Below are 22,272 nucleotides of genomic sequence, written 5' to 3'. Positions count from 1 at the left end.
ATGGGAATGTGGCTCCTGGGAGCTGGAGGACCGCTGCAGGCAGGGACTAGCACCCAAAAGGAAAACTCTGAGAAGTCAGGACAGAGGATGGCATCATCAGGGGCTCCTGGGACGTTTGGTGACCAGAGTGGCAGGTGCCAGAGCTGAGAGTCCAGGGCTGTGGAGCCGCGTGCAGGCACTGGTTAAATACGATGTGACGCATAAACACATGTCTATTTCAGCTCCTTTGAGTCCCACTAAGGTGACAGTAAAGGCATGAAAAACATGGAAACATGCAAATCAACTAGGGTAAAGTGGTCAGGAGAAAATATGTTGACAACGTTTTGGAAGCTGGGCAGCAGGGGGCCAGATGGAGGCCAGCATAGGAGACCAGAGAGGGTGGACGCCAAGCCCTGCAGGAAGAAGAGCCACCAAGAATGAGGCAGTTCCCAGCCCAGGACCCTGACAGGCAGGTCTCACCCCAGGCCATGAAGCCAGATGCTACTTGCTCTCAGCCCAGCCAGAGACAGGATGAGTATCCAGAAAAACTGAGCCTGAGATGTTCTGAACTTGGAGCCACCAGGAGCAGCTATGGGCAGGGCAGGAGCTATCCTGATGAAAACAACAGGGATTCAGTGAATACGTTCAAGCTGAAAAGGAAGACCTCCTCCCCCACTTCCCTCATCAACTCCCAGAATGCCCTGTGGTGCACACCATTGTTTTCAGAATACCAGCAATAAAGCAGACACTTTGCAATTCGAGAGAGAAAAAGTAGAGAAAAAATTCTCTTTCATGCACAGAGAATTGAAAATCAAAATGGTATCTGATTTCTTAAAAGCAATTCAGAAAACTAGCAGGTAGTAGAGAAATGCCTTCAAATTTCTGAGGGAAAAAAATGATTTCCCATCTAGAATTCTATACCTAGTCAAACTTTCAGTTATGGCAGTAGAATAAAGGTATTTTCAAACATGCACTGTCAAAAATTTTATCTACCACCTGCCTTTTCTCAGAAAGTTACTTTAGGACGTACTCTAGCAAAATGAGAGGAAAAACCAAGAAAGAGAATCCCAATTCAAGAACCAGGGAGATTCCAACACCAAAAACAAAAGATCAAAAGAATTTCCAACATGATGGGTGAAAGAAGCTGTAGCATTACCACTGTTCAGACTGCCTAGGTGCAAACTGGCCTGCTAACACTCCGGAAAAAAATTCCAGGAGAAAAAAAAATAATGAAAGTAACAGACCGACGGCCAGTATTCTCAACAGGATGAAAGAAGTTTTACAACTCTTCCAGAAAGTTCAAGAATGAATTAGTGGCAGATGCAGTAAAAAACAAGCAAAACCAAGGCCATTTGTAACCCAAGGAAAAACAAAAAGATGTAATCTTAACAGACCACAGGACATGGCTGAAAACAGTGATTGCACAGTGACATAAAGAGTTACATAATGTTTATGTAAAATGTAAACAGTAAGTACTTATTTAGCTTAGAATTCTGATTTAACTGTTTTGGAAAGATAAGGGAGTGGGGAGGGCAGGGGCATGAGAACATCTTGGTCGCCCCTCTTCCTTGTTAGGCAGTCATGGATAATGTCTAAAATGACCACACTGCAAGGAGGGGCAATATAAGTGTGTAGTTTAGAAACACCAAGGTAAAGCCAAGAGACAGTCAATAGGGTTGAAGGATTGCCTCTGGGAGTAGAAACTGGAGACAGAGGACCTAGCACCCAGGGAAGGCTGTTTAAAGATGGGAGGACTTCATGGGTTTTCTAACTGAGGGTGAAATTTTAAGAAGGGAGTGGTGTGCCAGAGAATAGGAAATTCCACCAATACCCTTCTGAGGTGGAGGAGGAGGAGAAGGAGGAGGAGGAAGGGGTTGGCCAAGGAGCTCTGAGAGGAGAAGGTGAGGGCATGCCACCCTGGCTGGGAACAGCAGGTGCATGGTGAAGAGGCAGGACCAGTAGGCCCTTTACCCTGTCGGGGCAGGCTCAGGGCTGGCTGGGTGCTACACAGGAGCCCCTGACTAGCTGGGGCTGGGCTGTGCAGGAGAGGGCCAGTGAAAGGAGAAGACTCACGGGTGGGTGCCCCCTCCCCACCTTTAGCAAGGATTGACAGAGGGATCTGGGCTCTTCCCTGAGCAAGTCTCCCAGAGCTGTGACCTGAATGATGCCTTAGACAGACTCCAAGGCCTTGAGATCTAAGTCACTGATAAGTCCCCTGTTAAAGGACCTAGGTCCCCCTGTAGGCCTGCAGACCATACTCAGTGTCCCCACACCCCAGCCCCAGTGTCCCAAGAACCTCTTCCTCCAGCCCCGGGAGCAGGAAGGGCGGGCTGGGAACTGCAGGATGGGGCCTGAATCTCTCATCAACTCACAGGGTCAGCCCGGGCCAGGCAGGCTGGGGGCCAGCCCGGGGCCTCCTTCCTGGGTGGAGGCCTTCCCACCCTTCCACTCACCTTCCGAGCATTGTGGGGCTTCCCAGGAATCCCCACGGCTCCATGGCCCTCAGACCTCTGACCTCCTAAGGGCACCCCATGTGTGTGCCCTCCAGCACCCTGGCCACAGGGCCACACCCTGGGCCTTCCCACCCCCATCATCAGGTAACCCAGTACAGGCTGGCCCAGCCCTCTCTAGGCCTCCGCTCTCCCATCAGGAAAATGCAGGGTTAGGAGCTGACCCAGGCTTCTTTGGGACGGGAAGGCCACCCTTAGGAGCCCTCCGTGTAGGTCTTGTCAAGGCAGGACAGGGAGCGGTGATGATGGGAGACGGCTGCCTGGGTGCTCAGCCCCGCCCCAGCACCTGCCCACTGGGCCCCCGAGGGAGGCTGCCCATCTCTCTGCGCCCCATTTCCCAGCCCCTGGCATGCAGAGGGCAGCCCTGCCTGCTTCCCAGTATGGCTGTGAATGCCAAAGGCGGCGATCTATGGGATATTCTCAGAATGACAGGCCCGCTGTGACCACCAGCAGCTGCTACAAGGACGGCCATCGGGTGCAGGGCAGGACGTGCCCTGAGGAGGCACCTCAGCAGGCATGATGGGTGCCCCTGCCACAGCTGGCCCATGAGAACAGCCCACCCTGCACGGTCAGTGGATGCTTGGACCAGTGGCGGCTGGAAATACACATGAGCAGGAGAGAGGAGAGGTGAATGCCATGTGGGCCTGGAACACTGTGGGCTGTCCAAGGTGCTTCTGCCTCCAGGAAGCCCTCCCTGTCTGTGGAGACACCAGAGGCTCTCTGGGTCTCGGGATGCCTCTGGTGCTCTCCGCCCTGAACCCCCACCCTTGGGCCCAGATTTATTCCTGATCCTTGCCTAGACCTTGCTGTCTCCTCCTGATGTCCTGGATGGCTGGAACCACAGTGTCCTCTCTGCTCCTCTCTCCCCTCCTTCCTTCCACGTGGCGCCTCCTCCTCTTTCCCCATTCCCCCCCCGCCCGCTGTTTCCCTCCTTCCTCCAGCACCCTTCTCCCCGTAGTCCTCCCCTCCCCTCCCCACGTCCTTCCTTTGTCCCCTCTCTGCTGCCCTCTCCTCCCTCCCCCACCAGAGCCCTGGAAGACCAGGTGCAGCTAAGAAGTGGCCACTCCATGACCCCCAGTGATTTCACTTCTCTGAGCCTCAAGAATCTCACCTGTCCAGGGCCCATGGAACATGCCTGAGTCGGCCCCTGGCACATGGTCTTGCAGTGCCTGAGCTGAAGATGCCCCTGATAGGAAGCTGAAAAGGAGGCCCTGCCCAGGTACCAGGAGCCTCTGCTCCATCGAGGTGGCGTGAGGCCCAGGCAGACCTCCACCTCTAGGCAGCCCTGCAGGTGGACAGCTGGGCCTGGGACCTAGGACCTGGGACCACTACCCAGACCACCCCCAGCCTTCATTGTCCCCAGGACACATACCAGCCCAGCCTTCACCCTGCCCTCTCCCAGCACCCCGAGGGAAGGCCTGGCCCCTAGGGCACAGCAGAGGCTGCCTGGCATCTTGGCAGATGGGCAGCATTGGAGAGGCCTTGGACCCAGCTCTGTGAATGGGGGTGCCAGAGGGCTGAACTAGAAGGCCCAGATGCCTGGGCAGGGCCTGGCAGAATGAGGGCTTCTGGGCTAGGAGACTAGGAGAGGGTATCCCTGTCCCCTCCAGGGAGTGGGGCCATCAGAGCTCCGGCCGCACAGGGTCTTGGGGAGCAAGAGGACCCAGGGTGCCCACAAGCTGCTTGCTCGGAGGAGCTCTGCAACTCCACCACTCACCTTCTGCCGATGCAAGATGAGGGAGATGCGACACAGTCCCTACCCATGCCCAGGGCCTCGGCAGGGTCAGGAGAGCCAGTGCAGCCAAAGCGATGAGAGCCCCACCACCCGGGGCACCACCATTGCAGCAGGGAGCCCTCCTCCGGTCTGCCCATCCTCCCTGAGCGTGTTCCCTGTGTCGCTCCTGGCAGGGCCTGTGTGAAGGTTGCTGATGGCATCACTGAGCCACCCAGCCATGGGGTAAAAGGCAGGGATGGGGCTGACGCTCCCCAAGGCAGGAGGAGACCGTGGTCAGGCAGGGGCTGCCCGAGGTCACAGCGTATGAAGAAGGTGGCTGCCACCACCATGGTCCGCAGGGCCTGGCCAGGGCTCCATGGGGCAGAGGCTGTGCTGAGCTCAGGGGCTTCCCTCCACTTGCCCACTTTGACCTGGTCCCTCCCCTCTCCCTCAGAGTGACCCAGACACACTAGCCTCCTCCCGATTGGAGACAGATGTGGGCAACGTGGCCACTGTGCCCTGCTCAGGGCAGACTGGTGCCCAGGGACTGCCTGCCAGACCAGGGAATGAGAGCTTGGCAGCAGCATGTGTGGCCGTCTCACAGCTAGGAGGGCACGTGGGGCAGGGGTGCCTGGGTGCAGGCGGGAGGGCACGCAGGGCAGGGGTGCCTGGGTGCCTCTGGAGCCTGGGCCATGAGCAAAGGCCCTGTGGGAGGCCCATGCAGTAGGGCAGAGGACACAGCCCCTCCCTGCTTCCCTGAGGGACTAGAGGCCTGTGGACTTCTGGAGACAGTGGCAGAGTGGAGGGCCAGGACAGCTAAGCCAGCCAGTACCCTGGAGCCGAGTCCTCCCCTGAGTGGGGACCTCTGTGAAGACTGCATAGATGTGGGGGGGGGTCTCAGCCTTAGGGTGGGCACCTGGGCGCAGCTGTCAGGCCCCAGGTCGGCCCCAGGCACATGGACCTGGGAGCCAGCCTCAAAGGCAGGGGTCCCAAGCATCCCTGGGAGGTGAGAAGCTGGGTTCCTGGGGTGGGCAGGCTTGCCCCTCCCGTCCTCTGCAGTTCCTGTCTTGTGGAAGCAAAATGGAGGTTCAGAGAGGTGACCAAACACCAGGTCCCGTGTCTGCACCTGGCAGGGCCTGAACTGGGGACCGTGCAGCCCGCCGGGCCCAGCAGCAGGAATGGGGGCACGTGCCCTGAGGTGGGACCGAGGCAGTGGTGGGGAAGGTGGGCCAGGCAGTGGGGGAGGGCCAGAGTGTCCAGCGCCAGGGGCCGATCCCACAAGCTGCAGAGTAGAGGGGAACAGAGCCTGCCAAATATATCCAGATGGGGCTGGAGTGCTCGGGGCCTGGCCAGGAGCCCCAGCAACTTCCTGCCCGCCCACCCTGCTCCCCCACCTTCTCATCCCATTCCCAGACTGTCAGCAGCAGGGGCTGGGGGCAGCAGCACCCCACTTAGCCGCAAGGAGTGCAGCCAGAGGTTGGCTCCAGGGAGGCATGGGCAGGGCTGGGGTACCCCTGCACACACAGCTGTGTTCACACAGGACAGGCTTAGCGCCTGCTGTGTGCGTGGCTGTGTGCGTGGCCTGGTGGGGGTGTGGTGTAGCCCATGGTGAGGCAAGTGGCATGGCTGGAGCAGGGGCTGGTTGTGTAGCATGTGGAGCGGCAAGGTGCATGACATGGTACGTGGCATGGGAGTGTGCCCCTCGGGGCCACGTGTCCAGGTGGAGCAGACCATGGAGGGTGCCCAGGAGCAGTGATGAGGCTGAGCAGGCACTGGCTAGGGAAGGTGGGCAGAGCCAAGGCAGAGCTGGAGGCGGCGGCAGCAACGCCAGGACTGTGGAGGTGGAAAGCAACACTCAGGCACGTGGGGTGAGGAGAGTCAGGGCCCCAGCAGGTCCTCCGGAGCTGGAGAGCCGGGGACAGTCCTGCAGCCTGGGTCTCACCATCACGCCTCCCCCTCAAGGCCTCCAGGTACACCACCCACTGCCAGCCTCTGTGCCTCCGAGGACCTGTCTCCAAGGTCTTCTGGGGGCCACCCCAGCTCCCCCAACACAGGGAGCACCAGAGCTAGGCACCCCGTGAGGCGCTGAGTTCCCCATCTCAGAGACTTGCTAGTAGAGGCAGGGAGGCACTTAATGTTGGCGAGAGGAAGGGCGGGGGAAGGTGTGGGGGTCAGGGCCCTGCCAGGCAAGGGAATGGGCTTGGAAGGGTGTCCTCGTATCTGTGAGTTCGGGAGATGTCCCGAAGCCCCAGCTGGGCCTCGAATGCCAGGCAGAGCCAGACTGGGCCCAGCAGTGGGAAGGAGCCCTTGGCTACCCCGGGAAAGCAGGTTCAGGGCAGGAATCCAGCCCTGGCTGGTTAAAGTCCATCCCAAGTCTCCCTCCCCATGAGGCTCCTGCTGATGCCACGAATGGGGGCAGATTTCAGATTCCAAGCCTGGCCGCCCAGCCCCCATCTGGGACCCCAGCCCAGAGCCCCCGGGCCTGGCCTCCAACCTGGCCCCAGCCCCAGGGGAGCTGAATTCAGGGAATCCTGTCCTCGTATCGGAGCCAGAAGCGGGGGAGGGAGGGAGGGCGGCCCTGTACTGCGTGCAGGCCCAGGGGCCGGGGGCTGCCCGCCCGTCTGGGTCAGCGCAGCTGCAGCCCAGCTCCGGCTGAGTCATGGGGCCTCTGTCTCCAGGCCTGGCCTGAAGCGGGAACAGCAGTGAGGATGGACGTCCAAGCACCCCTGGGGCTGGGGTGGCCAGTGGCACCTGGCTGCTGCCTGCCTGCACCCCAGGCGTTTGGCTCCAGAGTCTCTGCCACCTTCCTGGGGTTCTGCTCCCATATTCCTCACACCCAGCACAGAACCCAGCACATCTCCTGTGGATGCCTGCATATAAACCCCAACTCACACATGTGCACCCGCACACACACACACACACACACACACAGGCCAAGCCCCTCAGCCAGTCGCCCTACCAGCAGAGCTCTAGACATTTCCGGCCTCTGGTGACCATCCTTCATACAGCTCATCCTGCTAGTCTTTATTGAGCACCTACTACGTGCCAGGCACTGGTACAGAAAGGGCAGAAGCCCCACCCTCAAGGAACTGAGCCCCTACCATGGCAGACAGAGAACAAAGCACCACAGCGATGAGGGCCCGAGAGAAAATCGAGGCAGGAGCCTACGGCGCGATGGGGCAGGGGTGTCTTTAGAAAGGGTGCTGGGAGGACTCTGGAAAGGGCCATAAGTGATTACTTAAAGGAGGGAAGTGGCGGCCTGGGAAGAGGAAGAGCCTTCCTCATGGAGGCAGTGGCAGAGGGCTCAGCCTTCAGTGTCGGGGAGCGATGGGAAGCCCCGTGGGGCTGAGACAACAAGACCTGGGTCAGGAGAGCACCACGTGGGGTAAGCAGGTGGCAGGGCAATGACAGGGTGCTTGGGTGTGGTCAACGGTCCCGGGGGTCGGGGACAGATGGGAGTCGGAGTCACAGGAGGCGAATCGAAGTCTATGGGGAAACCCACCGTTGGGAAGGGACAGAGCTGCTCCCAAGGAGGCCCCACTATGGGGTGCCCCGTGACGTGGCAGGGGTGGGGGTCAGGACCTTTAGCAGGAGGTAAGGACAAGACCACAAGGCAGAGGGGTGGCAGAGTGGAAAGCTACTAAGTGTCACAAAGGCAGTTCTGAGGGAAAGGGTCAGGACCAGTGGCTCAAATCTTTAGAAATGAGGGGATGGATCAGGTAGAGCACCCCAAATTCAAAGCGGGGGCCTTGGGAAAAGGAGCAGGGAGAAGGGTCTGGAAACTGCTGCTGAGCAGAAGCCCCCACACCCACAGAGCAAGTGCAGGGAGGCCCACCTGTCCGTCTGGCCGCCCATGGGGAGACCTGGTGGCATTTCAGCTGGGGGGTAGAAGAAGGTGAGGCCAAACTGCACTCCAGGAGGAGGGGGTGGGACAGCGTGGCCTGGCTGCTGCCACCAAGATCCCCAGAAGAGGGGCCCTGTGAAGAGAGACCCCTCCATGGCCTGTGGAGCCCTCAGCCTCCACGGCCAACAGCAGGGACTGGGTGGTGATGTCAGCAGTCCCTACAGGAAGGGGGGCTGCATAGCCGCCCCAGCAGCAAGCACTGTCCACGTGATTCCACGTGCAGCCTCCACACACAAGTCACATGGAAACAAGCAGTGGAGAGCCACGCATGTGTCACGTCACATCACATCTCACTTCATGCTGCTAAACCCCGCTCACCAGGCAGGACCGGGCTCGAGATGCATATTGAAGTTGCTGGAAGGGGAAACATCAGATCCCTCAGCTAGTTGCCTGGTAGGGAGGGCCCTAGAGGAAAATGGGGCAGGTGAGACCAGGATGTGTCTTTGAAGTGTCTTTAGCAGGACAATGTCTTCATAGAGTACTTATATCATGAAAAACCCTGTGCGCAGACTAATTTCGAAACAAGTGTGTAAGGCGTTCGTAGAAAGGGTTCAGGAGGACAAGCAACCCAGCAGTGCAGAGCCCCTGTGCTGGGGGCGCGGGGCATGGTGGCCCTGTCCTGGGAATGGGAGGGGTGAGGTGAGTGGGGCCGAGGAAGAGGCTCACATAGTGTGCATGTTTGGGAGCACCCTGGGGAGCGTCTTGAGTGTCCAGAGAGAGGACACAGTCTTCAGCCAGCTGGGACAGCCCAGGGCGCCCTGGGAGAGGCCTGGGTGGAGGAAAAACACAGCAGGCTGTGGGCATGGCCAGTGTTGGGGGCCAGGGAGGTGGTCAGAGGCCTCTTGGTGGTGCCCAGAGAACTGGGGACCAAGGGCCTCATCCTTCCGCTTCGCCCTTCCCTTCGGGCCCAGGGAGTGGCCAGGGGCCCGGGAGAGCCTGCCCTGAGCACAGCCTCTGTTCCCAGACACACCCTGGCCTGAGCCCCCAGGCTGCGCTGTGCCACAGAATGGACTTGCCGGCCCCTCCCTGCTGGAGAAGTGACCAATGCCCAGGGTTGCCCAGCAAGCAAGAGGCCATTGAACCACTGTTAGCTGCCTGCCTGCCCTCAGGGAGGCAGCCTCTGAGAAGCAAACACCACCAGTAGGAACCAGAGAGACATTGATGGGGGATGGAGGGCAGGGAAGGTGGCCACAGCCAGACCAGGAAGGCGGAGGTGGAGGCCTCACCAAGGAGACCCTCAGCTGGGGCCCGGAGAATGAGAAGGGCCTGGACGCTAAGGAGAGGGGTGGGTGCTCCCGGAGATGGGGTGCCACAGGGTGCCACAGGGGCCCGAGATGAGGAGGGCAGTGCCCAGGGGGCCTGAGGCGAGGAGTGTAGTGCCCAGGGTCCCACAGGGGCCCGAGGCGAGGGACCCTCGGCCAAGCCCAGCACCGTGTCTGTATCCCAAGAACAGTGGGGAAGCCTCAAGTGTCCTCACCCAGAGAGGGGTCATTGTGGTGGGGAGATCAGCAGTGGCAATTGCTTTCTCTGGCTGCTGGGAAGAAACGGGGGGTCACAGGCCCCAGAGGCCTCCATCTTAGAGAAAAATGGTGGCAACTTGCGACAGACTGAGGGAGCCAGGGCAGAAATGTCCCAGCCAAATTCAAGAATATTTGGGGTATATCTGCTGCATGCCAAGGGCAGTTCCAGGTGTGGGCCTTACCTCAGGAAGCCAGACTGACCTCATGTGGCTCACATCCACGGGCAGGGTCGGGGGACAGGTGCAAAATGTTCACAGGCTGGTCGGGCACCTGGACGTGTATGAAGCGCCGTGCAGAAAGAAGAAAGCAGGCTTGGGGCTGGGGGACGGGGCGTGGGGAAGGAGGCTGGGGGACGGGGCGTGGGGAAGGAGGCTGGAGGGTGAGGCCGAGGGTGGGGGCTGGGCCAGACCACAGGATTGGGAGGGAACTGGCACTGATCCAGAGCCACTGGGGGTTAGCGCCCACGACTGGGGTCTGAGTTCCAGTGGAATGGGGCCACCCTGCAGGGCTGGGGAAGGGAGGAGAGATGAAGTATGTCTCTGGCCCCAAAGGAGCAAGGTCTGCTTGTGGTTTTCTGGGGATGGCAAGGGGCATTGCTGGGGTCCTACGGGCTGGTGCACTCAGGGGTCCCAGATTGCCCAGGAAGTGGTTGAGGGCCCAGGATAGAAGAGGATGTGGGGGCAGCAGGGCCAATGAGGGCAGACCTGGAGTCGTGACGCGTGAGCGGCCAGGCAGCCCCTGCTACCCCTGCCCACCTGCCCCCGTGGCTGGGCTGGGGTTTGGCTGAGGCTGCAGAGCGCTCGCTGGCTCCCGGAACAAAGTGTTCTGCCTGGCGTCCCCTGGCTTCCGGGCCTCTGAGGGCTCGCCAGAGGGGGCAGCTCAGGAGGCGGCGCAGAGAATGAAACGCAGCTGGGGCCTGTGCCCGCCGCCAGCACAAACACCACTCCTGGGCCTCCAGAGCCTTTCTCCAGCCTGCCCTACATTCCCGCCGGCCTGGCCCCCAAACAGCGGTCAGTGGAACCAGCCCTACCCAGGGTTGTGCTAAGTGGGCAGGTGGGCAGCTGCCCCCAGCTCTCGGACAGAATGTTCTCCGCCCGGCGTCTGCCAGCAGGACGCTCCTGAGGCCAGGCTAGAGATGGGCCAGGCCCTGGAGGGTCTCGAGCCCCCATCCCAGCCTGGGGCTTCCCCCACCCCTGCCCACCTGCTGGGCAGCGAGGCAGCTCCCTGGCCTCTGTGTGCCCCTGAGCCTCGCTGCCCAGGCCCCTTCCAAGGGAAGAGGGCAAAGGGGCTCCAATGCCACTCAGACAGTGGTGTGCCACGTGGGCCTCTGACTCCCTCCATGATCTCTGTCCCCACCCTGAAGTTGACACAAATGTCCACACAGAGCAGCCTCCGAAGGGCCGTGGGGCTGTGGATGTGACAGCTCCGGCTCTGGCACAAATGTCAGCCCCAACCCAGATGCAGAGAGGGAGGGGGGTGGCTGAGCGTCCAGGAGCATGTGGCCACGTGGCACCAGCTCACGTCAGCGGACACGGCACACACAGACCCCTAGGGGCTGTGACGAGGTGAGGGCTGAGCCGAGGGAGAATCCAGGAAGCTGTCCTGGCCAAGAGGAAGAGAGGGGAGGCCCCGGTGGCTGGAGCCAGCTGGGGGAGGGGAGGCAGCAGGGGCTGGGATCCCTCGGCTCTCATAGCCACGATACAGACTCCGTTGTTTGTTCAGAGCACAAAGAGGGGGCCTTCTCCAAGTTCTCAGCAGAAGAGCGAGACCTCTCCGACCAGGGAGATGCAAGGAGAGGTTATGAGGTCGCCTGGGAGAGGGTGGGTTCCGGCTGCCCTCACCACTCCCCCGCTGGACACCAGGATGAGCCTGTCGTCTCTCACCTCCAGAGAGCAGGGCCCTGGCTGCCAGCATCAAAGCATGTGCAAGAGTGTTCGTTAGAGCAGATCCGCGTAGGCTCCACAGTACAGGAAGACTCGTGGGAACTCTGTGCGGTCGACCCTCGAGCGGCATGGGGCTGGGGCACCGACCTCCGATCTGCCCAGGCGAAGCCCGTGTATAAGTTTTGACTGCCCAGAAACTTCACTAATAGCCTCCTGTTGTCTGGAAGCCCCTCCAATAACATAAACAGTCAATTAACACATATTTGTATGCTACATGTATTACAATAAAGTAAGACAGAGAAACAACGTTCAGCCAGTCATAAGGAAGAGAAAAAACATTCGGTGTAAGCAGACCATCCTAAAGGTCTCCGTCCTCGTCATCTTCATGTTGATTTGGCTGAGGAGGAGGAGGAGTGGCTGTTACTGTCTCAGGGGTGCCAGAGGAGGAAGAAAATCCATGTCGAAGTGGACTTGTGTTGCTCAGGGTAATATACAAAACGGACATTCTAATCCAGTGGGGAAAAGGTAGCTCATTCCGTAAATGGTGGGGTATCAACAGGGTAACCCACAAAAGTAAGCCTGTAGGTCAGAATCAATCCCATGTGATTCAAAGATTTAAGGGTAAAACACAAATCAAGAAAGTATTAGGAACAACATTTTGGCATTGGAATGGAGGAGGCCCTTCCCAGCACGCACAGCATAAGAAGGCAGAAAGGAAAAGATGGATGGCTTTGACCACATGAAAAGCTGAAAACATAAAACCTCTGTGTGACAAAGCAAAAAAAGCACCAAATGCCGTAAACCCACTCACAAGACAAATAGCACACCAGGGAAAAACGTGTGTGATGCATGCTTGACGTCTTTCTTGACATACAGAGTCCTTACAAATCAATGAACGTGAAAGAGCCCAGTCCCGGCCTCAGCTTCTCTGCTGAGCACCCGCCCTAGGAGGGAGTGGGCGTAGGGGGCTTCTACCCCTCACACTAGCCTTGGGGCCCCAGGAAACTGGCCAGGGCCTCATTTACTGATTCAACAAATATTTGTGCAGCACCAGCTCCACTCTCCACGTGTTAACTGGGCATCTTCTAGGCTCCAGGCTCTGGGAGGCCGTCTGGGATTGAGACGGTGACTGCTCGGCTCAGAGCTGGGCCTCCAGCTGGTGGCAAAACAGCAAGCAGGATCAATAACCAGGCCATCTCTGGGGGGGGGTGAGGGCTGTGGGGACACCGGGAGAGACGAGGCGAGCAGGCCGCCCAGGATTCTGAGCTAAGGTTACACAGAGCAGCAGAGGACAGTGCTCCAGGCCGAGGGAACAGCGGGGCAAAGGCCCCAGTGCTTGAACGAGATGGGCACACTCAGTGCTGGAGGGGGGCCAGAAGAGGAGACACACAGGAGACTGCGTTTTACTCCCAGTGCAGTGGGAATTCTGCAGAGGAATTTGGCCCAGGCTGGGAGGGAACACTCAGCCTGGCTGCTGCCTGGAGCAAGTGGGGACGGGTTGGGGGCATAGCCACACGGTGAGGTGCTTGTGACAGTCCAGGCAGAAGATGCCGCCAGCCTGGGCAAGGGCCATGGGGGGTAGGCTTAGAGCACACACACTGCAGACCAGAGAGCCGCAAACACCAGGTGCACACCCGGGAGCCTGAGTAGTTGGTCATACCCTGTGGATGCGGAATTCGGGCGGCTTTCGGGGAATGAGCTCCCACTGGGACATGCTGATCTTCCAGGCTGTTGGGCCGCATGCCTCGGAGCCCTTGGGGAAAGCAAATCGTTGACGGGAAGCCCTCGCAGAGGTCCCAGGAAGGGAACCAGAGTCGTGTGTGATGATCCTGAGATATCCCCCACAGCGGTCAGCCAGGGACATGGCGCCCCTGAGGCCCTCAGGAGGCCAAGCATGGTCGGTGGGCAGGGGCTGACAAAAGCGGGTGTCAGCAGCAGGGGGAAAGGTCTTTCATCATCCTGGCCCTCTCTCAGAGGGAAGCAACCCCGCTCCTGGGGGGTGGTCCGCAAGGGCCAGCCAGGCAGCTGCAGCCCCAGGAAGGGTGCTGGGGTGGTGCCAGCCAGGCCTCCGCCATGCGGCCGTGCTGTGCCAAGGACATGCTGGGGATATAGCCGACCATTAGTGGTGTGGGTCCCCAGCCACAGAAGGGCTTCCTCTGGCTGCTCGGCAGACAACAGCAAGATACCAGGGATGGCGGCGAGGACAAGGCTTAGGTCTGCAGCCTCTGAGCAGACACACTCAGCTCAGTGCCTGCCAATTCAGACCCTCCACGGGTGCCAGTCCCAAGCCCTTGCACAGCGGCTGCCACATTGTGCTCGACTTTCTGGGTCAAGACTCACCCAGCTTGGACACAGCCCAGTGGAGGGCTGCAGGGGACAGGTGGAGCAGCTGGTATGTGGGTGACCATGGGTCCCAGAGTCAGTGCCATCTGTCTCCCCATTGGGAGAGGATGCCGGGCACCTGCCCACGCACCCGCGCCGTGCCCTTGCCGCTTGCTCACCAAGCAGCCTAGTCCCAAAAGCACTCCAACTCCTGTGACGGGTGTGGGGGCTGCTCACCACCATAGCACAAGCAAAGGCCCAGGGGCCTGGGGGCACGGGCAGGTGCACCCTTGGGCAACTCAGAGAATAACCTGATGGGAAGTGAAGGGAATTGTGCAAAACCACCACAGGTGGTTCCCACATTCATGCACACACAGTCTCCCACACTCTAGAGCCACAGGAGCACACATGCAAACTCAGCTACATGCCTCCCACCTGCACGGCAACGCTCCTTTGGCCTCAGCTGCCAGGCACACATGTGCGACTGTGTGTGCGACCTGGAGGAGTCCCTAATGATCGTGGTCGCCAGGCGGCTCCCTGGGCACCCAGCGCCGAACTCTGTCCCTGGTGTCCTCGTGCGTCCGGCCACTTGATCCCCACAGCATCCTCCTGGGGAAGGGGCTGCAGCCACCCCCACTTTATAGGCAGGGAAACTGAGGTTCAGAGAAGCAAAGTGCCTCGCCCAAGGTCACCCAGCCAGGAAGCGGCAGTGGCAGGATCAGACCGCAGGCCGGCTGCTGCACACTCCCGCAAGGAGGTCTCATGCCCCAGCCAGCCTGTGTGCCCAAGGCCCGGCAGTGGTGTGCCAGCCTCTGAGGCCATCTCACACTGGCCACAGCATAGCAAGCTCCAGCAGGCCTCACAGTAAAACCTCAGCCGTGAGAGACACGGTCGACTTTCGCGCAAGAACTAAAGCACTAAAGCAAAATCAAACACGATGGGCCGCACCCTGCCATGAACTACCAAGCGCTGCGACCTGTTGCCACTCGTGCCCGGCTCGAGCCGGGCTGGCATCCGATTGCTCAGAGCCTGGTATTCAACATTCTGGGTACTGCTTCGAGGGGAGCTTAGTAACTGTTCCTCAGAACGGACAGGAGGAGGGCCAAGGTGACCTTTGCTCTGTGGCCCTACAGAGAGCCCTGGGAAGGCCCTGCCTGGCCTTTAGATACTGCCCAACAAGGATGCCAGAGGGAGCAGTGAGTTTGCTGCACCCCGGGGAGCTGCGGCCCAGGCAGAACACAGGACCCCCACCCTGGGAGCCACGGGTGTGCCCGGCCTCTCCTGCCTGTCCCTGGCCAGTCTGGCATCCACGAGGCCAGGGCCTTTGGCAGTCCTAGGCGAGGATCAAGGCCGGGCAGGATCTGCAAAAATTTCCCTTGAAAGGCTCTTTTTCAAGATTTTCTTTTGAAAACAAATTCATAACCACATCAAACAGGAGTCCCCGTTGCCTTGGGTTTGATCGCCGGCCGCCCGGGGCTCTCTAACTAGCTGTTATTCTAATTGCTTTTTTCTCTTCCGAGGGCTGCATAGGTCTCTTATGGTTATTAATTTGGTGAGTGCAGGCCGGGCACAAAGCAGCTTTTGTCTGCCTTGCCTTTTAATCACTATCAAATTGCAAATAATGGCGGGGGCTGAGATCCCCAAAATTGATCTGTCCCAGCAGCTCTTGGGGAGCTGGCCCCCGTGCCTGGAGTAGGCACTGCCTTCCCCGAGGGCGGCAGCTCCCCGATGGCACCTGTCAGGATGCACCTTCCTGTGGGTGGGGTCCGGCCTCGGCCACGCGAGGTACCTGTCAGGCTCCTCCATCACCACCAAAACCAAATACGCCCGCGAGACGAAGGTACCCTATGCACACAGTGGGGGGTGGGAGCCTTCAGGGACGTGTGCCCTGACAAGTGCTTGGGTCAGAGCTGAGCCTCGGGGGCTGCAGAGGAGCCACCTGTAGCCCAGGCCTGGGTCCTTCCCATAAGGGGGGCAGCATCGTGACGCCTCAGATGTGGACCCGCCCTGGGCATCCAGCCCACATCCTGGCCCACTGCCGGGGCCTCGTCTCCAGCAGTCAGGATGATGAGAGCATGTCTCTGGGGCAGAAACCCAAAGCCAGCCCCTCAAAGCCCCAGGCACCGCAGGCAGCAGTTGAGGTGAGCTTGGGACTGGCCAGAGCCGGGTATGTGCTGATGCTGGGCCTGCAGCTTCAGCGGGTGCCTGTGTCAGTCGGAGGCGAGCCTGGCTCTGTGGCTGCCTCCCTGCCCCAAAGGTAGCTGAGTGCCTCTCTCCACGGTGCCACGGCGCCACAGCTCCCTGCCAAGAGGAGCTGTCACCAAGGTAGCTCAGGACTGAACGTGGCTCCAGCCACACCCTCAGCCTGTACACCCTGCCTGTGGCCCTGCCACCTGCCACCTGCCACCTCCCTCCCTCCCAAGCGTCCCTGGTGAAGGCCTCCATGCCCATTAGCACATGTGGGCTTGGACAGATGTTCAAGTGCCGTAAAGTGAAAATTTATGAAACCACAAATGTTCATCTGTGATGTATTTGGTGCTTTAATTAATGCCAAACCAATCGATACCCAAGCTGGGGCCTGCACAGTTAGTGGCAGTAAGCCAGGCAGAGCCGACCTCGTTCAGCACTGCCAGGCTGCAGGGCCCAGGGAGCTGGGTGGGCCCTAGGACACAGACCTGGGCTTTGCCCTGGAAGACTCAGGCTGGCTGTACCTTTGATCCGCTATGGTCTCGTAGGTCTCTGGGCCTCAGTTTCCTCCCGTGCACCCTGAAGACTGGGCAACCTCCCATGCCCCATGGCAGGCACAAGCAGGTTGTGGGACTGAGAGGGCTGGTCCTGCTGGCAGCGGGAGCCACAGGGGCTGGGGTGTGGGTGAACGAGAACAAGACCTCAGGCTGGCCCCCTCCCAGAGGCCCCGCCTCTCCCTGCCGTCTGCTATCCCCAGCTCCCTCCCTGTCACCTACACTGTGTCCCGCCTCCCCCCTCCACCACAGCTCCGTGGTCTCAAGATGGAGACTTGGGGCAGGAACTTCGAGGACAAGGTGTGAGCCATTGCGCTCTCGGCAGTGACTCTGGCCCTCTTTTCCTGGGCCTCAGTGTCTGCATCTGTGGGATGGGGTGTGGACCTCTGTGGCTAGTCCCCAAGTGGCTTTTCAGAGCACTGAAGTGCTGGCTGGTCCTTGCCTGAGAGGGAGCCGGGTGTAGGGCCCCGGCCCCTGCCCCTTTGCCACAGAAGCCCTGCACCCTTTCCTACATGGCCTGGGCTTCACATCACCTCCATCAGGTTGATCTGGGAAAAATAAAACATGGAGCTCCCTCTGGCCTGGACCATCAGACCTGGGACGTGCCCCTGCCCCTGGGCCCGGGACAGGGGTGTCTCAGACGGCCCATACCTGAAGGCAGAACCACAGGGGAGCCAGAAGCCTCCACCCCACAGACCCCGACACCCAGGGCTGGGAGTGGGTCCCCTGGGCCCATGCTCTGGGCAGGGCACAGTCTCACTTCCCAGGTGGAGGCTGCCCACCTAGCCCTCTAGACAGACACTCGGCCCCACTCCGGCAGGAGCCCCTCATCTCAGCCTCTCACAGCGCCCTGCTGGCCGCCTCTCCCCAACCCTGCTCAGCCTCCATGGTGGCGGGGAGGGCTGATGACCACAGCACCCAGCCTTTGAAGCTGGCCTGGGCCTGCCCAGACCCTGGCAAACTGGTTGCTCCCTCTCTGGCCACCTCGGGGCTTGTGCCCACAACACCCAGCAGCATCTTCCCTGGGGTGGTCTCACCTGCACAGCATCCAGCCCTGGCCCACACCTTGCCCCGAGCCTTTCCGGCTGGGTCAGCAGTGGGGCGGGCGCCCGACAGGCCAGGCCTGCCCAGAGCAGCCTGGGGTAAAGACATGGAGAATGCACAGCCAGGTGGCCCCAGCTCCCGCCTGCCGCCTGTCCTTAGGGCCAGTGGTTGACGCTGCGGCTGAGTCATCTTCGTGCCTTTCCGCAGAGCCACGCTTTTCCCAGAAGCAGCTCTGCTGTTAGCCCTTATCGGGTGTGATCTGGTGGCTCCTCCCCCACCACTTCTAGGCCCTTCCAAGGCGCCAGGTACCCGCAGTGGGGGAGGGTCTCCGTCCTTCTCCACAGAGCATGCTGCTGAGGGGCTCTCCTGCAAGAACGTGGCAGGCTGAAGGCCCAGCCCTGTCTCTTGTGGCCACCATCAGAGCTGTTCATCCCCACTAGACACTCACTCATCCTGGGGCCCAAGATCCACCCTCCTAGAGAGAGGGGTCCCCAACCTGGACTCCCACCCCTGCCCTGGTCTGCCCTGGGGTTGGCCCTATTCCACCCAGCACCTGCTCTGAGGGTGCCAGCCTGCCGGACAGGCACTCCCACTCTCCCCATCAAGGTTGGACGGCCACTTCCCACCTGGGGACAAGCTCCAGCCTTGGACGATGCCGTCCTTCCAAGGAGCTCTCAGACCACCTGGCTCTCCACTGGCCTGGGGCTCTTCTGTTGCCTCCGCAGCCCTGCGAGGCCTCCGAGCACCTACTCTCTGCGCCAGGTTCATGTCAGGCTCTGTCCGGCCTTGTCCACCTTTGCAGGGCGGCCACCCAGCATGTAGCTCACTGCAGGGCCAGTCCCTGAGAAGGTGGAGACCACGTGGCTAGGCAGAGGATGCGCCACAGGGCACTGCCCTGACCACAGGGCATGGATGCAGAAGGCGTCTGGGAAAATAGCGGTGTCCCAGCAGGTTAGAGAAATGGGATAGCAGTGCCTGGGGGGTGACAACCTCACCCCTACCCCCTTGCAGAAAGCATCGCAGAGGCACAAGCCCTGGGTCTGCAAGTCCCTCCTGGAAGTGGCCCAGTAGAGGGCCCAAGGCCTCTGCCTCCTCAACCACCCCAGGCCCTGCCCATGAACCAGCCTTGCTGAACTCTGCCCTCTGTCCAGTTCTCCTCCAGACTGAGTAGATGAGGCCCCTTGACCCTTACCCCAATCCTTTCCTCCAGAAGCCAAAGGCTGCCACAAACCCAGCTATTTCAGGTCTGCGTCCCTGGTGCAGACCCTGTGATATAGGGATATGGCACAGAAGGCCTAGCCAGAGGCCACAGATGCTGAGCCAGCCCCAGGGGGCATAGGAGGAGGAGAGGAGGGCCCCAACCCTGAGCCTCCACACCTGTGGACACACACAGGCACTTCAGCATGCACGAGATGGACTCCAGTAGCCACACGTGCACATTCCTCACACACATACGGGCGTGACCAAGGGCCTTGCAGACATGGGGTGCACACGTGCGTGCCGCCTGCACACAGCAGAGATGGTTGGCACCTTCCCTTCCCCGGCCCCAAGCCCAGGCCCCAAAGCTGTCTGCACACCTGGCTGCCTCCCGCCACCAACTCTCTCGTCTGCCTTTGTCCCCGCAGGTGACGCAGCTGGACCAGAGGCTGGTACTCATCACCGACATGCTTCACCAGCTGCTGTCCTTGCACCGAGGCGGCCCCCCTGGTGGCAGCGGCCCCCCCAGAGAGAGTGGGGCCCACATCACCCAGCCCTGCGGCAGTGGCAGCTCCATCGACCCCGAGCTCTTTCTGCCCAGCAACGCCCTGCCCACCTATGAGCAGCTGACCGTGCCCAGGAGGGGCCCTGATGAGGGGTCCTGATGGGGGGTTGGGGGTGGGCCTGAGAGGGGAAGCCAAGAGTGGCCACACCTGGCCCTCTCTGAAGGGGGCACCACCCGGCCATGGCCGCCTCCTGAAAGGCCCAGAGAAGAGCCCCACTCTCATAGGCCCCAATACCCCGTGGGCCATGCTGTCCGCACAGCCTGAGCCTGGGGACTCAGCAAAGTCACCTCTTCCTGGCCGGTGGGTACTAGAGGCTGGCTGGGTATGAGAGGCCCCGTCTCAGGTCTGAGTTCTTATCCCTAGTGCCCTGGCCCCCACATGTGATGTTGACATCACTGGCGTAGTGGTTGGGACTCATCGGCAGGGCACCAGGCCTGGCCCACATATGGCCAGGAAGTGGCACAAGCTGAGCGCAGACCCAGACTGCCGGGCCCAGAGGGCTTCCTGAGGGGATGCAGAGCAACCCCTGGACCCCAGCCTCAAATTCAGGACCCTGCCAGGCACAGGCAGGACAGGACCAGCCCTCGCTGACTACAGGGCCACCGGCAATAAAAGCCCAGGGGCCCATTCCGAGGTCCTGGGGCTGGCTCCCTCACTCTCAGGAAATGCTGACCCCATGGGCAGGGGACCGTGCAGGCTGTTCCTTAGCCCCCAGCTTCCGGCAGGAGGGACAGTCTCGCCATCTCCCCAGGGCACGAGGCTGTGTGGGAAATGCCCACTTCCCTCCCTGTGTTAGACTGGCAGCTCTTGCTGGCTGGAGAGGAGCCCCACCCCCAACCCCCGCCCCCAAGCCCGCTCTGCGCGAGGCTCCCACCTCCAACCCCTCACCCAGTCCTGCAGCCAGCCAAACACACAGAAGGGAACTGCCACATCCCCTCGCCAGCTGCCGAGCCGCTGAAGAGTCGTGGCTTCTGCAGGGAGCAGGGGTTCCTTCTGGGCATTACATCGCATAGAAATCAATAATTTGTGGTGATTTGGATCTGTGTTTTAATGAGTTTCACGGTGTGATTTTGATTCTTAATTGTGCAAGCTTTTCCTAATAAACGTGGAGAATCACAGGCTGGGCTGGGCACTGCTCTCACCTTGGTTCCTCAGGCATCCACGGGGGTCTCTGGGACAACCTGGGGCTCAACCTCCACATCCCCAGCCTGCTTCCACCGATGCCTTCGGGCCTCTAGGTTGCTTCCTCCCCAGGAGACCCCACACACCCACAGACAGGACCCCTGTGGTTCCCCTGGAAGCAGTGCCCAGGAGGCAGTGGACTAGGAGCCCTATGTCACTGTACCAAGGAGTGGGTCAGAGGGGCTGCAAGATGCCAGTGTGGGCTGTAGCCCAGTGATGTCGCTCCTGACCTGGGATTGGGCAGCCTGCCCTGGGCTGGCCCTGGCACAGAGTGCAGTCACAGTGTGGTCACTGCCTGTCACCCAGCAGACCCCATGCCCTTGGGGCAGATGTGGTTTTCTGGGCCTCTCTGCCTACCCCTTCCAGGCCAGGGGCCCTCGACCAAGGACCCACATGCTCCGCTATGGGAGCAGGCCCCACCCAGGCCCACTCCCCAGGATGCCAAGGCCAGATTCTGGGAGGACAGGGGGTGCAAGGAAAGCCTTGACCCCTGGGCCTCCCATATGCTCACCCCTGTCCTCCTCTGGGCCTCTGTTTCCCCATTGGTAACACAATGCTCCCTTAGCCTGTCCAGTCCTCTGAGCAGGACAGAAGGGCCACCACCCCACCCAACCTGACCCCGTGGCTACACCTCTCTTCGAAGCCCTCCTCACCTGAGGTGGAAACAGCGCCTCACTCTCAGACACGGACACACTCAGCCAGGCAGGTGTCTCTGCTGTGCCTGCGCCTCAGCTATGGGACCGTTTCTTGATCCTTCAAGACTGAAGCCCTTTTCTGTCCTCTTTCCAGAGCCCACCCCAAAGTCCCAGGCCATCAGGGCTGGGAGCATCTGAGCTCTCAAAGATGAGGCTGTCCTGGGTCCACTGGAGGCAGCAGGTGGCAGGGACAGGAGCCCCAGGTTTCTGTTTGGAAGCCTTGTCAGAGGGGAAGGCCTAGGTCCCACCTGGTGCCAAGCCCGCTAGGCCCATGCCCCCACCCACGGGCCTTGGCATCTGGCCTGGCCAGCACTGAGCAGGATGCAGGAGGTGGAGGGGCAGCGCGGGGCTGCCCAGGCTTCCCCCGCCTGCACCCACCCAGGAGGCGCAGGAGCCGCAGTCACTGAAAAGGCAGGAGCTGTTGTTTCCTTGTTGGGTAAATATTTGTAGAAACCCCGGGATGCCGGCCGGAAAGCAGAGCCCTCCACAGCGCCCAGGCCCCCAGCCCCGGCCACCCACCCCGGGACCCCAGCCCGCAGGGAGCTCTGAGGGACCGCCCATCTGGGCCGGGCGCGGCCCCGGCACCCACCCCACCTTGTTGTCCGTATTATGGACTGCACACAAAGTGCCTGAAGACTCCACTCCTGGACGGGCCATTGCAGCCCTCTCGGGTGTGAAATGCAATTTACCTGAAATAAAGCCCAATTATGGAATTAGCTAATTAAAGCCTCGGTAGAGGCTGGGCCCAGCCGGCCGGGCACTCAATGCCCGCTGGTGCCCGTGGACTGAGGGAACAGATGGCGCCTCAGCCCGCCGTGCCGGCCGCATTCCTTCACTCTGTCCCCCGATAAGTGACCTAGACAGCACACGACCATCTGGTGTGTGGCACGTCCTGCGGGCCCCGGACAATGGCCCGGCAGACCTCTCCGAGAGAGGGCCGTCGCCTGGGTAACGGTGGCATGTGCAGCCCCGGCCCATTCACGGCCCCTCCCGCAGCCCCTTTCTTCGGGCCCTT

General features: G+C 60.6%; 1 protein-coding gene across 1 annotated transcript in view; it reads left to right on the top strand.

The window, feature by feature from the left end:
- The window catches only part of KCNQ1 (potassium voltage-gated channel subfamily Q member 1), a 390,974-nt gene extending 370,474 nt beyond the window's left edge, over window positions 1-20,500 (top strand). Inside the window, exon 16 of the mRNA XM_032268483.1 lies at window positions 19,243-20,500. Coding sequence (XP_032124374.1) covers window positions 19,243-19,479 — 237 coding nt within the window. The 3' untranslated portion in view covers window positions 19,480-20,500. The remainder of the gene's footprint in view (window positions 1-19,242) is intronic.
- Window positions 20,501-22,272: the final 1,772 nt, after the last annotated feature.

Source organism: Sapajus apella, unplaced genomic scaffold (assembly GCF_009761245.1).
Source record: "Sapajus apella isolate SASKATOON/1434 unplaced genomic scaffold, GSC_monkey_1.0 scaffold181, whole genome shotgun sequence".
Taxonomy (NCBI): Eukaryota; Metazoa; Chordata; class Mammalia; order Primates; family Cebidae; genus Sapajus; species Sapajus apella.
The sequence above is the reverse complement of the archived record's forward strand: the minus strand, read 5'-3'. Positions and strand labels throughout refer to the sequence as shown.